Raw genomic sequence first — 16,631 nt, 5'->3', positions numbered from 1 at the left:
TATAACCATTCCCAAGTGCTCGTTACTTAAAAAGGATGTTTGATACAGTTTGAGGTTGCCTTTCGAACACAAGGTGAAATTTTGAGTAAGGCTCCTGTTTGCTCCATGTTGTGAACGATGTGAATGAGGGGATCCAGACTATCTTTCTCTCTCTCTCTCTCTCCCGTCACTGAAGCAGGCCATGCTATTCTGGGCTGACAACGTCCCCCCCTGCCACAGAACTATATTTAGCCAGGCCTTTTGGTCTGAGCTTTAATGTCTCTCCTGAAAGTTCCTGGCACAAATGGCAGGACCTCTGACTTAGCCAGCTCTCTCATGAACCCATTGGGATGGACGAGAGAGAGAGAGAGAGAGAGAGAGAGAGAGAGAGAGAGAGCCAGTCTCAGACTAGGCATTAATAACATACTCACACCATGCACAGGCTCAGCCCGATCGCCCATAGCACTGAACCTCCTTGAAAAGGGATGGGTGGGAGTGGGTAAGGAAAAGAAGAAGTAATCAGGAACGGCCCTTGCGTCCTTTTAAAGCAATTTTATTATTTACCCATTTTTTTATGTTCAATATTAGTTTCCTTCATGGATTACCATTGTTTTTTTTATTAAAGCCGGACCCCAGGGCTTCGGTGCACTGGCGGTAACTCCACTGGAGGAGTCGGCAGTCCACGTTAAAGACTTCCTTATTTTTAAAGGGCTGCTCGAGGCCGCTTCCGCCTCTCCCTTGACATCTGTGTGAGCCATAGGGAGGAACTGGAAACAAAGACGGAAGGGATTTCTTCCAGTGAAACACACACACACACTAAACAAATCCCATTCTTCTGCAATCAAGTGCACTGCAATGGGGAGGCAGACCCATAGACTTGGCAGTCACAGAGCAGCCACGCAAAATAATTAGAGAAATTAGTTGTTATCCCCGACTATGGCCAAGGGAGATAACTTCTAAAGTTATAATTATCTAGCGCTGCCATTAAAGAGAGAAGATGAGAGTGTAATTGCAAAACATAACTAACCGAAAGTAATGAATTTATAACAAGAGAGATGGAATGGTTTGTATCATTTTATGTGCTCTGATATGTCTCATAATGCAATGAGTCAGACAAATGGAGAAGAAGTGAATAGCTCATCCATCCCAGGGAGAAATGTAAACAGTGAAGAAAAAATATCTCTTCAAACCATTCCCATCTAATTTGATCCAGAGGCCTGCCCATGATTCATAGGAGCCTGACTTTGGTAGCTCCCATAGTGCACTTGGGCTCTTCCAGCGGGCAGAGACAGTGATGTCACAGGCGCCTGTGGGTGACACAAATGTTCTCCGTGCTGCTATCATTTCCTGCCAGTGTCAGTTTTCCCTTTGTCCCACTCTGAGGCTGTGCTCTGTGCAGAAGACAGAAGCACAGTCTGCCCAGAGAGGCACACACTACAAGTGAATACAAATTTGTCCATGAAAGAAAAAGTAAGCCACATTCTCAGCAGCTTGACCGGTTTAGTGAGTCAGGGGGCAGAAAACTTTGACATAGAATTTGCATTCATGAAGCAGCTTCAGTGAGCACAGCAAATTCATTTTCCTACTACTGTAATATCCAACTCAAGCAGGCAGCAAAACACAGGAGGACCCCCCCCCCCCCCCCCCTAAAAAATACATTTGTCAGCTGTTGTATGAGCCCGTCTTTCTGTTTTTCAAAAACAGACACTTTAGAATCCTGACAGGCTTTGACCTGTCTTCTGAGGAGTAACAGTGTCATTGCACCTGCCTGAATAGGCAAGGGGGGGAACGGCGAGGATTTGAACCTCCCGTCTGGTTTCCTCTGTGAGGATGTCGGTGTCGTTGCTGTCACCCACAGTGACAGGCTTGTGGCAGAGCATTTCCTCCAGATTATCCTGCTCTCTCGGGGGCAAATGCGCTGCCCTGACCGGAGTGGCACTGGAGCGAGAGGCACAGGAGGAACCGTGTCTCTTCCAGGTATCAGAGTCACCGTTGCTTCCAGGGCCAACTGAGCCCCGGGCCTCTTTAGGTAACCTGCTCTTTCTCCTCCTCATCAGGCATACAGATCGAAGAGATGCTGTTGCTCTTTCTTTGTGTTTGCATGCCAAAGTGTGGCAAGTAGACACTCCAAACAGATAGGGAAGAAATAGCCCTTGAGCAAATTCTGAGATCCGTTGAATCAGATAAATGCCTCCCTCCTCTTTGTGTAGAGAGAGAGAAAGAGAGAGGGAGGGAGAGAGAGACAGAGAGAGAGAATGAACAAACAAAACAATGGGGACCAACATGAAGGACTTGACTGATGACAGGATTTGGGCTTTTTGTGTGGAAGTGGAATGAACTTGAAAGTAAAAAGCCTGCCAATTCCACTGCAATTTCCTGTGATGTCAATGTTGGCAGACAGAAAGGAAAAGAATTTGAAGGCAACATTACCGTTTGATGTGAAGGCAAGCAAAAAGATTGCCTGTGAAATGAAAGAAGGAAAATGTGTCAACAAGCCAGGAAGAAACCATTACTGGTCGTCACTGCTTGTTTTTACCCATTTGGCTAAGTTAATAGAATCTAACCATTAAATTGGAGAGGGAAACATCGCCTTGTCCGCCACTGTTCTTTTCTTTTCCAATAAGGGCCTCTGTCCTTTTAGCTCTGTCTCCTTTCTGCTGGGAATCTGAGGCAACTAATGGGTTTTTATTGAAAGAAAGACCTGTAGCTGCTTTTACTGTACACTCAGCCTCCACCCCCATCACCAGCCACACATTTAACCTTGAAGCAAGATGTTCCCTTAGAGTGGTCCCTTTCTCCTTCCTATAAAAAAAGTTGGGTGCTCTTCGCCAAATGGAATCCCATAACCTTGTGCCAAACTGTATTGACAATCTGGAATTAAAGCTGTAATTTATTACATTGATTGGGTAACTCTTCCATCATGGTTAGAAATGCTCTGAGCCAGCTGAATCACTTAGGAGCTGAGACATTGTCTTTGAGGTTAATGTACTGTATGCTGGTCAGCTAGAGTGATGGCTATGAGGAACATATAAATTACAGAGTGCCGTAGACAGGGAGGCTGGGCGGGTGGGGGGAGGTGTGCTCTTTGAAAGGCTTTTGAAATGTTGGAACCAGGTCTTCAAAGTCCCCGGTACATCTATTCGTTTGCTCTGGGACCCCAGGCATTTCCGAACGACAATTAAAACAGGAGACATTAAGGGCAGGGAGAAGAAGAGGTAGAGAAAGAGGAGAGGGAGGGAAGAAAGAGGACGTAGCCTCGATATGGTGGCTCATTAATTAAGGTTTCTCTTGCAGCAGAATAGATGAAGTTTCAGGATCAATTAATTAGTGAGCACCCAACGAGCATCAATGGCTCTAATGGCCTGCTCTCATTTGTAACTTTTATTAGCCTACAGTTCTATTGGCCAAGCCAATCAACTTTGGGAAGGGAAACACCTTACATCCATTAGATGCAGATAAAATAGCCCATCCACATGCCTCCCTTGAAGATAACTCATGTTTGCGGAGCATAGGAAATTGGCCTGATTTGTCGATCGTCCCTCTGTTTTGCGTTTCCCGTTAAACTGTTCTATTTGAGTTTCATTGCTACAGCTTCCAGCTGGTGTGAAATATAGGGATAAAAAAGAGTTTTCACCAGCAAAGTCCATTTAAACAGGTTCACATTAATACAGTCTGTTGGATACTTACAGAGAATAGTTAGTAAGCAGTGCCCTATGGAGCGAAGAGGCGTCATAGGCAATGCTATTTCATATTTGCATCTGCATTAGTTAATTGAATGTGTAGGAGGTAGATAGGACATAAATGTTGCTGTTTTTTGACAAAGGCTATTTGTCACTATTTGTCCAATCGGTTTCCATTTTGTTTTCTGAAAAGTAGTGGTATGTGTATATTTCTCCCAAAACACTTTTTCTAGAGACAAAATCCCTCTTAGAATAGCTTAGTTTTCACTTGTAATGAAAGTCAGTAAAACATGTGTAAACCAGGAAGACTCCATTTGGCAGGAATAGAGTAAGAGAGAGTGATGTGTATTTGTGTGCGGAGGAGGAGGTGAGAGGGGTGCTGATGATGCCTTATGACAGTTAGAGAGATTAGTTTCTCCTGTAATTGGCTGTCCAAAAAAAATTCATCTTCATTTCCAGCGTGATCACAAATTTACAAATTGATTTTCCAGGGTCAGTTTTGTGGGATTGGAGCTGCTAGTGCCCCTGCTGTGACTGCTGGCTGTTACTAGGGGGAAATGTTTCCACATTTTCAGCTTTTCAGATCCAGTGAGTCTGACTTTAAGTGTCTGACGTTTAGCCAGTTGTGCATGTCGGTGCCCCGTGCCAATATCTGACCAAGTCTGGCGTTTTTTATTTCTCTGTCCTCTCCATCACGATGGCAAAAGTGAACTTCTAAGGAAACGTGTTGAGCCTGCACGTGCTGAAGTGTATGATTCAATTTGACCAGTCAAAATGTCAATGTGGAAGTACCTTAAATTATAGACATTTGGCAGGCACAGCTCTTTTATAACTCCTATGGCTGCGAAAATGTTTTATGGTGAAGTGGAGTATAATTCTATGTCCTAATTTGAACCACAAATTACAAGGTGTGGTGTTTGACTATCAATATGTGGTTTGCACTCACAGTGCAAAAGGGATAATTGACATAAGTGTCACATACTGTAAGTTTGGGTTTGGAACCCTGATTATTCACATAAAGGTCTCTGGCTGGTCATTTTTCTTGTCCTATATTCTTGCGTTGTAACATTATATTCAAGAGCGCTTCAGTAGCGAATTCAGTGCATTACGTGGAGGCTGAGGGTCTAGTTTTCCGTGTGCGCCTTGCCATTTGTTTCCCCGTCGTGATATTAAATTGCGCTGATTTCCACACAACAAGCTTTCTCGACATTTTAGCCCCGGCCAACAGAGCCGCTCTCTGTCCATCGGTTTTTTCAGTTCCTCTGGCTGCAGTCTTAAGTGTGGGCCTGAAGTGTGCTGATGCTGGGGATTGTGGTTGCGCTGTTCCCTGTTTGGCAGTCAAGTGAAGCCTTTCACAGCCTTGCTGCTGGGATTTGAGGAGACTGGGAAAGCCTCCCGTCCTTTCACTGCAGGATCAGAGGCTAAATTCCCTCCCAAAGATGTAGGCTTACTCAGGATCGGCCAGCGGAATGAGACGCATTTTCTACACATGAATCAGAATTTTCTCTCTTTCTGGATCCTGTTTTTTTTCCCTTTTCTTTCTTTCAGTTTTTTTTTCTTGGCCATGAAATGGGGTCAGGAGTTTAATGGGGAAAACATTTGAATTGGTGGCTCTAACCCAGAGCCTCGAAGCCGAAGCTCACACATTTTTAGAGAGCATTAACCCTTGGTCCCCTTTCAGCATCTCTATTGGAACAGTGATGGGGCAATCGCCACGACAAATCTGGCCCGCAGTAATGGGCATGTTAGAAGCGGATGCTGTCATTTTTAGCTGTTGATTGAAGCGTGTAAATGGCACAGCAGAGGCTTGATGCGTCTGCCCAGCTGAGAGTAGACACAAGGGAGGTAGAACAACAGGGGTGCCCAATTTAGTGCCTAAATGGGACGCAATCAGAGCCCTTTCAAGTTGGCCTCTCTAAGGCCTGTTATTTTGGATGTGTCATGAGAGAAGTCAGTGTCTTTCCATTTCGATGTTCTAGGGTTTATTAAAAAAAAAAAAAAATACAAGCTAGCAGTTTGTGCCGGGTGTCGATATGTTTTTTGGTAATTGGACAGTCACACTACATAAGAGGGTGAAGGTACTGTGCACGAGTGGTCAGGGAAATCTAACCAGGACACACACTTACTCAAGACGTTACTTCAGTATTATCATGTAACATTCTCTCGACTACATTTGGGTCACAAAAAAAAGCCTTTTTCCTCCATATCAATTCTGTCTTGATATTAAAGACCGATATTCATCACCCTGTCATACAGCAGATTTTCTCTGCAGTGGCAGCTCGCTGCGCATTTCTGTGGCGACTCCTTGCCCACGCTTGTTACCTCGCTTTGTTTGGCCGAGCTCTCCAAGGGCAGCTCATTCTTGAAGTGTCAAGTGGCTTGTGTGCGCAGAGGGGAGAGGGGAGATCAAAAGCGTCGAGCCGGGGGTTAGTCACCTTGCAAGAGTGGCGATGTAATCTCTCCTCCCCTATGTTTAATCATGAGGAGAAATTGTTTATCGCCTCCGAGCCGCGCATCTCATTCAGGCCTGCTTGTAACCTTCTGCTTTCAGCAAATTAAAAGGGAAATGTGGGGTTTATAGAACGCTTCTCTCCCGAGTATTCCCTCAGCCTGCGTGTGCCAATTTAAAGCGAAGTGTTGGTTGATCTGCTCTGTCTTATTTCGTTAGCAGCAGGCTTAGTGAAGTTGCAGGGAAGGTTAATCTATCTATATTCAGCAATCACTACAACGTGAACATCCCTCTGTGTCAGTGTAGAAATATACTTCTTTAGTTCCTCTTTAATTTCTGGATGCTGCACTTGGTGCAGTCAACAAATAAAAGTGTTGCTGTTATAGCTCTTCGGCACATAGGTTTGGCATACAAATGAGACAGTGTCTATTAAGTTTGAGAGCTAACCTTCCATTTAGATTTTTAGATGTTTACACACATGCTGCATGACCCTCTGAATGCAGTGTAGCCTTTTTTGTGTGTATATGAAATCAGATCATATGAGACCAGAATAAATACTAATAGACTGCATTATTTGTGTTACCAGTAGCTAACTGCAGTGTTTTAAGTCGAGTCTACAAACTCTCGGAGGAAGGGCTCTTCTCTTCCCATCCGCATCATCACCATGCACTCTGCTGGTCAGTCTTGTCAGGTGCCATGGTGGATCAGCGGCGTCCCTTCCTCCCCTCTGTGTTCGTCACCCTCTGATGCTGATCGGAGCCGAGCGTGGCTGAGGTGCTAGCCGCAGGAGCCTGCTAGTGCTAATGCAGCCCCCTCAATATTCCTGTCATGTCTGTTTGGAGTGCTTAATGCTCCGACATCTCTCTGGCTGGCTGGCTCCATATGTCATTCAAATGGGGAACCTGTGCGTTGGCTTGGGACAGACACGCAGCCAGCCATGGCGCTCAGGCGATAAAATTATGAAAACTCCGTGCTCATAGGACCAATTGAATAACAAGCAGTTTTCGCCCCTGGTCGGCCTAAACACTCGGAACTGGTTGCTTGTGGGTGATGCCGTGTTTAGGGGTGAGCAGGAATGTTTTCTGAGAAGCTTGTGTTGGTGAAGGTCCAAGGGAAAAAAAAAGCCTGGTCTTGCAGCCAGATGAGAAATGTGTTCTGGGGCTGCTATTTGGGGATGGTGATAAATCCTTCTGTTACTGTTATTTGCCTTCGGTTTTATGTGTGTCATTTTTTTTCTGTTTTTCTTTCTTTTTTTTCTGTTTGTTCATTTTTTTTATCCTGTTTTGAGAGTTCCGTTATTTATGCTGCTTGATATTCAATGCCGTTTATTATTTTAAAACATCTCTCAAGGTTTTAGATTAGAGTCTGACCTGATTCTTCACCTTTTCCGTCAAGCTATTTTTACACCTTCAGGAAGCACACCTGAACAGAGAAGTGAGCTTGCTTTTTTTGTTCTTTTACACCTCTGGTTGGGTCAGTCAATATCATTACACAACGCTGTACACCGACAGTGCCCACATCTCTCCCTAGTTACTGGAGCAATAGTGCCTGCACCATTGAACTCAGAAGTCCATTATCAGCCAGAACATAGATCTAGAACCATACTGAATCGTCATTGAAGATGATTTCTTTTCAGTATTAGCTGGTTCGTGTATGGTGTGATGGAAGCTGCTAATAGGTTTGTGCTTGTTAGGGTTCAACTCACCTAATCTTACCACGCTGGTGATTCTGAGAACAAGAGGATAGAGCCCCAGCGGTTGTCATGGCAAGACAGCAGGATCACCATGACTGCTTAATCTGCTGTCGAAACTGTGACCTATAAGAAATGAGCATTAGTCTGCTGTTGCTTTCCATGAAGTCTGTAATGTGTGTGTGTGTGTGTGTACTGTTGTGAACGAGAGCATATTTGTGTTTTGTTTTGTTTTATTTTATTTATTTCAAATTTGTTGCAGAAATGCACACAGGCAGACTAACAAGTGTCTCATTAGGCTGGTGAGATGCTGTGAAATCAGATGACTTGGCATTGGGGTTAATAGCCTATCTTTGCCCATGCCAGCAGAGCCCCTCCATTCATTAGAGCATGCAGCCAGCCACTGTGACCTCCTCACCATGTGGCAGGCCCACACTGAAATATTGTGTCTGTTTGACAGCCTATTGGGGAGCTGCATAAATGCCACATAATCCTTTCATCTGACAGTCGTCATGACGGTGTGACAGGATTCTGTGTAAGCCTGGGCAAAGAGTGGTGACCATCCAAAAATAATGCTCAGCTCCAGCTGAACAGCATCGTGGGAACATTTTTAGGCATTCCCCGGAAGGAGCAGTCAGTCGGTCAGGCACCAATGGCTCATGAGCTTGGCTTTACATACCATGTTTAACGAGACGCGGCAAACATCTTTGGCGGGAATCGTAAGCACTACAATCAGAAAAAAAGAGAGACACAACTGGAAGGCTCGTTGCCGTGATCCACATGGCTGAGCCCACATTTCCAGGCCCTAGTGACCCTCGGAATAACACTCGTGGAGTGATGGCGAGCCAGGCCAAGCAGCTGCTCATTAGAAAGTGTTACATAAGTGAGGGTGAGAAGGCAGTGGCGTGGGGGGGAGGAGGACGGGAGGGGGGACTGGGCTCAAGTGTTTGCCACAACTGTATTTGACGGCATGGCTGCAGCAAGGGGAGAGCACATTCCAAAGGCAACACCAGATATCTGGCTCGACTTAAAAGACCTTCACCTCCTCTTTTCCCGACTCCTGCCGAGTGGAGGAAACATTGAGTCGAGCGTCTAGCCTTGTGTCTCCGGCGAGCCCGAACGAGACTGGATCAGACCGTAGAGGACGACAATAACAGGCTCAGCCAATGCAGTTTGTGTGCGTTGTTTTTGAGTTGTTTTCCCTTTTCGTCTCCCTTTTAATCACATTGTGTAATATGTCTGATGAAAACCACTGGCTAATTGACTGGTTATTGCTGGGATTAGTCTGCCCGGCGGTATTGTAAGGCTCTGTTGCTCATTGTTGGCAAGCCCCTCTGCCTCTATTCATCTCCTGTCACCATTGTGGCATGGATTCCTTATCCTCTAGTCCATGTCTGTAGTCTGTTGACTGTTTTGCCAATTAGGCTGTATTGGCAATTTGGCAGTGCATAGGACCTGAAGGGTTTGCCACGTTCCCTGCTGCTTTGTGACCTCACTTTGGCACGAGGGCTTTGCCAAAACACTGTAGCACTGCGAGCAGCAAGCTGCCAGGATGAGGTGTTGTGTTGGACAGGTGGGAACATCTTTCCAGTGTAAATAAAGCTCGCTCCAGCCCCCCCACCCTCACCACCGTCACACACACACACACACACACACACATACACACACACACACATACACAAACACTCCCTTTTTAACAAACTCCACAGGGATTTTTGTGGATCCAGTTCACTCCACAAAGAAGCATGTTGCTACTGCTCTGTTAAGGCTTAGGAGCATTTTCCTTTCCTTTCACTACTTGTGTATTGTAGAATTGTAGACGTCTTTATAGTACAGTGTTAATTTGGATTTCAGGTGTGTTCTATTAATTGTTGACCAGCTTTATTACAGTATATAGCTTTAAATGGTTATGCTCCATATCTATTTGACTCATAATGATACTCATTTATACAGTACAATTACTAGGAAACTAGGAATTCTCAGTGCTTCACTATGTACGAAGGGAGCGATATACAGACTGTTAATGTCTCTTCTGATTTGTTCTTTCAGCAGGTACCTCCCCAGTATGGCCAGCAGGGAATGGCTGCATATTGCCAGCAGGGCCAGCCACCTTACTTTAACCAAGCCCAGCAGCAGCAGCAGCAGCAGCAGCAGCAGCAGCAGCAGCAACAGCAGCAGCAGCAGCAGCAGCAGCAGCAGCACCAGTCTGGCGCCCCAGCCCAGCCTGTCTACCTGCCGCCTCGTGCTCCACCACAGCAGGTAAGACTGCAGATGCCTGGCAGCCCCCACCCCATCCGCCCCTCCCCTGGAGATGTGGGCAGAGAGCAGCTCGTGGGCCAGAACCTCTGATTACTTGTCCAGATTATTCATGAGTTCTATTTCTGGCCGTTTCCTGCTCTGCTCTCTCCCACTGTCTCCGACCACAAAGGCATAACTCTGGCTCGCCCGCTCACACCAGGCCTGTCATCGGTGTGGCCAGAGGGCCTGAGGTGGGAGTCAGTTCATAGAGGAATGGCTCTCCAGTTTATGATAAGCTAACAGATGGTTTTGTTTCCTCCAATTGTGCAAGGATGTGGAGAAACGGTCCGTTTTCCTTTTAATTTTTAAGAGGACAGTTTTTGTTATTGTGCAGCTGACTCTGGCAAATTACATTGACTTCCTGGTGCTGACTACACATACTATGTGTTTTACTTTCCCACTATTATTGAGGGGTGCAATTTTTCTGGATTGATCTGGAATTCTGGATTTTCCAATTTGAAAATGTGACCCACTTGAATCAAGCACATCTGTAAAAAAAATACTTGTGTCTTATTGACTGACAGGTCTCTGTCTTCAGTTAATGTGGTTACTATGCCAAATGCTAGCGCACACAGTCAGCCAGTGTGAGTAAGAAATGGATATACACATTGAAGGGGTTGGAGCACAAACAGCTTCCCATGCTGAGGAAAGCAAGGTGTGTAAATGTCTAGATAAGTTCCAAGTTCCGTGAACATGATATGAGCAAAGCATATACAGCTAATGCATTTTGTATTGCACTGTAGCCAGCTGAACAGTTAACAATGATAGCTTTTAGTTGTGCCTCCCTGTGGCTAGTGACACCAAACTAGCCTAGTGTTAAATAGTCAAAGTTTATATTTAATTGGTCTGGTAACAGTCTTATATGCGCTCTGTATATTTTCTAGCTTTTGTTGTCCTTTGCCAATCACATCTTTAAAATGATGTTTATCCTGATGCAAAACACAAGTCTGCTGTGTGGGAAGACAAGCAAATAAATGCACATAAAAACACATCCCATTAAAAAAATGTGGTTGAGTTCTGAAGGGCTCTGCCTAGAAGAGGGAGTCCATGTGTTTCTCATTGTCTCCAGCGCGAAAGGAATCTGCCCATCTGAAGTGACCTCTGTTGGCTGACTGGAGGGAACTTGGCTGGAGGAGGCTGCTCTGGAGACAGGGAGGATGGTGTCTCTTGCGTCAGCCACAGAGGGGGGTGGAGTGGAGCTTTGCCTTCGGAACTCTTGAGGTCAGCGTCAAGGGGTGGTGGTGGTGGCGTGGGCTTTTATGAACTTTGGGAGACCTCAAATCGGCCATGCAGTGTTCAGTCCGAGCACATTTAAAGAATGTAGTGGGTTGTGCAAGGCATGTATGTGAAAAGCCATTCTAGGTTTTGAAACTCGCCTGGCCTTCCCTTTCAGTGCTGGACTCTAGGTTAGTGGTCTTTTTCCTTCTTCCTCAAAGGGCGATTGCATTCATCAAATCCAGCTCTTTATCTTTTTAGTCCCTCTCTTCCTGGGCTGCCCATACTTAAGGGCCGATGTAGGTCAGGCAGGCTCCAGGCTATTTGTATTCAGGAATAGTAAATTATCCATGGGAGCTCTTTGAGGAGAGAAAAGCTTGACCTTTGGATAACACCTTGGACTGATCTGGTTTATACAATTCTGCTGGAAAAAAAAGTAGTTGTTCGAGCTGCATGATGATAACAGTGCTATGCTGGACAAGGTAGAGAAGCAGTGTATTACCCTTGATTCCCGAGTAATTTTTCAAAGAGGAGTAAGTGCCTGCCTCCTCTGGCCTCCCGCTCAGAGGGCGCCATCTTCAGCCTGACCCAGATTTTATTGACCCACATCCTTTTTTCTGTGAACTTTAAACAGTCATCCTTTTACGGCTCAAACAGTTTGATTCCAGATTTATTGGCTCTCCTGCTGCCTCCATTAACCTGTGGTACGCAACAACCTCCAGTCGACTGAGCTGTTCAGTTTCCTGTATGGTTTTGTATATGCCAGCGAACCCAAAGCTAAATTGGAAAGGGGACAGTTTTACTTTACAGTCACATCAAGTTTAATGACAGGGGTGTTATATTTGACAGCTTGACACTGTTACCAGTGTAGGGAATGAGCTTTTTTCTGAGGCTTGTTGTAGGTTGTAAGCGTGGTGTTTCCACAGGCTCACTGAACCATGGCATGATGCAGAAATGACCTAACTGGCAATAATATTTGTCTTATATTATTGTTACCCATAAGCATGTCTAGGTGTGATATTTGTATGGGGGGGGGGTTGCTATATAAATAAAAGCATAACATCAATAGATTTTGGCACATATGTTGTAACAGAAATGAAATAAAAAATAATAGCTTTCAGCATCTACACTATATGTGCAGTAATATAATAATAATTAATTCAAGCATAAACGCTTGTGCCAATAATGTATATATATCCGCTTTCCGAACTTTCTTAACCTTTGTGTAGTCAGCGTGTTTTAAATGATAGTCATCTGTGAAATTGTATCATAGGAATTCTGGATGTGGCTGGATTCACTTCATTAGTTTAGGAGTTCTCCTGCTGATCACCCTGCCTAGTGTCCCTGTGCAGATAGTAAAATATGGTGAGTCTTCAGACCAGTATCTATGCAAGAAAAGAATACCTCTAAGGAACCAGGTTCCTTTTCCTGTGACCTACTCAAAGATGCATTAGCCATTGTGCAGCGCCCCTGCAAAAAGCCAAAGTTGTTTCAGTTTTTATTACCTGAAGACTTGCCCTTAAGAGAGGTTGCAAAAGTGAAATGTTTCCTTTCGGTCCTATCCAGCCAGATTAGACATGGCGTTTGACATGGTTCGATTGGGGGGCTTGGCTCTCCTAAGACCCGCCGGTGTCTGTGCTGATACAGAGTCTGCTCTTTCAGCCTGACCTTTTGTTATCTTCATAGGAAGCTGCTTTGGTGAGCGAAGGAGCCAGGTCCAGGTTTATACCCATGGCCACTCGCAGGTCTTATCTTCACAGGGAAGCTCAGACTGGGACTAGCTGTTCCAGGTTGTGGATTTGTTTGTCCTGCTGTCTCAATGGCTTCAGAAACTCTGCTGGGTACTCTGTTTTTTGTTCCCTGGAAGATGCAATTTAACCGCCACTTATATCAGATAGAGCAAAATAAGCAGAATTTTCCTCACAATGAAAAAAAAAAAACAAGCTGGGAAAATCCTGTCAGCAATGTGCTCAAATGCCTCTTGGATTTATTTACATTTGCTAACGAATGTGACCTTTTGCCACACGTTTGTTGTGGTGTCTGGGTGCTTTGTTGTGTCTGGTGCGGGTTGTTTGAATGACAGTCGCAGCAAATCCTATTTTCTCCTTACTTAAAGAGACCAGCACTGGCAAGGCTGCGCTTAGCAACTGGCTCTTTAATCTCTGTTGCTGTTTCCTCAACGACCTCTGATTGTTTCCGCACGCCTCCCTGTGATTGGCACGCTGTCGGCTTTTTACGGCACTTCCAGGACGCGCCTCGACTGATCCGAGTAGACCAGGAAAGAGAAAAAGAGATACCCACAGGCAGGAAGTGTGACTGAAGGAACAGGGCAAGCTTTGTTCCTGAGATAAAGAGCTGCGCGGCAAGGTGGCTGTTAGTCCTGCCGAGCAGTGAACACAGAAATCACAGATGGCACTGGAAGGGCCTCGCTGTCATCCCGGTGCTAATTTAACTCCACAAAGTGACTTTTGTGTTGGTTCGCCTCTGTTGTCTCAGTGTCACGGGGTGTCCTATCATAGACCTGTTCCCCGATATCAGTCAGTAGCCTGGAAAAAAAACAGCCCTGAAAAAGAATTCTTTGAGAGTGTCCTTACCTTTTTCCTTCACAAGCTGGCAGCATCAGCGGTGTTCAAACACAAAACAGAAAAAAGACAGAAAAATGGCGAGACAAAACAAAAAACAAAAGAGTTGCGTCAGCTCAGAATTCATCAGTGCTCCTCAAAGGGATGTGACAGGCCTTTTTCCCAATGTCAGCTTCTCAGAAAAACCTCCTTTATTCCAGATGACGGAAGTCACATTCACTAACCTGCATTAAAAAATAGGGTTCTGGCAGTGTGGCTGGAGTTCCATATGGCAGCTTTACAAGGGGATATGCTCATTAGAGATATAATTGCTTTCCCTACTGTTTCATTATTATTATAATTATTATTATTGTTGTTGTTGTTGATTCATGATTATGATATATATGATTTATAGATTCAGTTAAAATCAGCATCCTCTTGTATACTTTTATAGCCCTACATATTTTTGCCTTCTTGCTTTTTTGTCTTCAGATACTCAGGTAAAGGTAAACATTTTGGGAACAGTATTTAAAAGGATTAATCTGTCTCCATTTAAAAGGCAGTTTTTGTACCACATTATTATATACATTATACACATTTTTGTAGACATGCAGCATACAAGCTCTGTAGTGTGGCAGATTGATGGAATAGCTGCACCGGCTAAAGAAGCAGAATGTTGCTGCGTGATCTGCATCCTTCTCGCTGTGTGCCCTTGTCTTTCTGCTTGTGAATGTGCGGCAGGATGTAGCCACTCGGCCCCAGAAGAGTGAAGCACTGTGGAGCCCTTTTCCTCCCCCCAGACCTGAGCGGTGGGGCGAGTGGAAGTGTGAATTGTGAAGAGCATATGGGGGGGGTGGGGGGGTACGTCTGCACAGCAACAGTCAGGGTCTGCAGTGGTGGAGCCAGCTCAGCTCCGTTCCCCTTGTATTCAAATTACACAAGGTTAATTAAAACGCTGTGGCATGCGCCGGCTGCCCGGCCGTATCGCCTTCCCCACTCCCCATGCCGGCATTTTTAATCAGCGCCGGGCGATAGCATGGCCCCGGACTCTGGAGGAGGATGCTGCGGCTGCCACGGCGACGGGGAGGAGAGGCAGGGCCATTCAAAGTTCAATGTCATTAATTGGTCAGCATTTGAATATTAGCTAAGAACCCGCTTAATTAACTGGATAATAAAAGCTGGCCTGGATGGGAGGGAGAGCGGGGAGAGAGAAGGAGAGAAAGGTGGAGAGGGGGAGGTGAAGGGGAGCGGGGGTAGGGGAGGGGTGTGGGGTTAGTGCAGCAGGAAATAGAGGGCACATCGTTCGGAGAGAGCCAGTCTCGCCGCGATAAGAGGGACCCATTCGTGTGAAAGGTCTCGCCACTGTAATTTGCGGGAGCTGCTTTTAATTGTCATAACCTTTTAAATGGCATAGTTTATCGGAGTCCTCTAAATGTCCTGCTGTAATGCTGCCGCTGCCAGTCCTGCAAAAATGAGTGCCACTCTCCCTGGCTGCAGCCAGCACCCCAGCTAGATCAATGGGGAAAAAAAATAGTATGGGTGTTTTTGTCCTTATTTTCTGAAAAAAAACACAAAGGTGTTTTTTTGTCTTTTATTTTTCCATATTTTTTTATTTTACATAATTTTTTTTCTTGGTGCACGGTGTAGCATCATCCTTTTCGCCTCAGTGCTGACTGCCGCATACTAATTGCGTGCCGAATTTTTATCTCCACCTTTCTATTTGTGTTTGTTTGTGCTGTTAGTGCTTCTCAAATGCAGATTTGGATGCTGTGGCCAGCCTTAATGAAGCTGCTCGCTGAAAAGAGGGTTAGTATTTAGTGCAGTGTTTTCCCTTGGGGTCTCATTTAGTAAACATTTGTAAAAATGCTCCTAAATTTGTCCTTGCGCATGCAATGTTCCGGCGCACACCGCGTTCTGCATTATCAAAGCCCCGATCGTGCCGCGGTGGCGGCTATTGTTCCACCATCGCCTGCGCAGAACAAGGGCGACGTTTGCATACAAAACGGCCCCGACGGGGAAGTTTGATAAATGTGGCTAGTCGCAGGTAATTATTCATGCACGGTCCTCCTCGGCGAAGCATAATGGCCCACCAAACAAACAAAGACGGAGAGGAAACTCCACTCCACCTGACGAAAGAGAGTGTGGGATGTCTCTCCGGAGAGTGTGGGGAGCGACACACTGGACATAGAAGAAAAAAATTACATAAAATAAAATCCACCCGAACTGCGAAATGACATTCCGCAGTTAGCACCGGTACATCAGAGGGCCTCGCAGGGGAGCGCAGGGATGAAATGGGCTTATTATGGGCTGGATCCAGCTGCTTGGAGGGAGGTGTCTGTTCTCTCTGGGGGGGTGGCAGGCCAGCGTTGTACCTGCTTTGTGAAAAAGGTCAGGGGGATTGCTCGCTTAAGAATCCAATCTGAAGGACATTGTATTTGAACATGACTGTACAGCTGTATCCATTAAGGGCCGACCGTGAAGTGCGGAGATCCCAGCTTGTCAGCTTGACATAGAGAGGCCCAGCAGCGTTACAATACAATACCCGCACGCTACCCCCCCTCCCCTTCACTCCCCACCCCGCCCCGCCGCAGATCACTGACTTTAACTGCTTCAGAGCCAAGCATGACACACAGCCCACTCCCGTCATTTCTAACCTGATATGTCCTACTATAACTGGAGCCAGTGGAGGAAAATCTATTGAAGAAATGTTATATATAAATCTGTTTTTTTTTTCTACTTGAGGAATATGAGCAACCAGG

The 16,631-nt window shown here is 45.5% G+C and overlaps 1 protein-coding gene across 2 annotated transcripts in view; it reads left to right on the top strand.

The window, feature by feature from the left end:
• LOC105895473 (AT-rich interactive domain-containing protein 1B-like) overlaps positions 1–16,631 on the top strand; it is a 150,125-nt gene that overhangs the window by 18,021 nt on the left and 115,473 nt on the right. For both annotated transcript variants that reach the window (XM_031580837.2, XM_031580836.2), the window contains exon 3: positions 9,848–10,057. In XM_031580837.2, coding sequence (XP_031436697.1) covers positions 9,848–10,057 — 210 coding nt within the window. The remainder of the gene's footprint in view (positions 1–9,847; positions 10,058–16,631) is intronic.

This window comes from Clupea harengus, chromosome 14, assembly GCF_900700415.2.
Source record: "Clupea harengus chromosome 14, Ch_v2.0.2, whole genome shotgun sequence".
Taxonomy (NCBI): domain Eukaryota; kingdom Metazoa; phylum Chordata; class Actinopteri; order Clupeiformes; family Clupeidae; genus Clupea; species Clupea harengus.
Note: the sequence above shows the minus strand (reverse complement) of the source record. Positions and strands in the feature narration are given on the sequence as shown.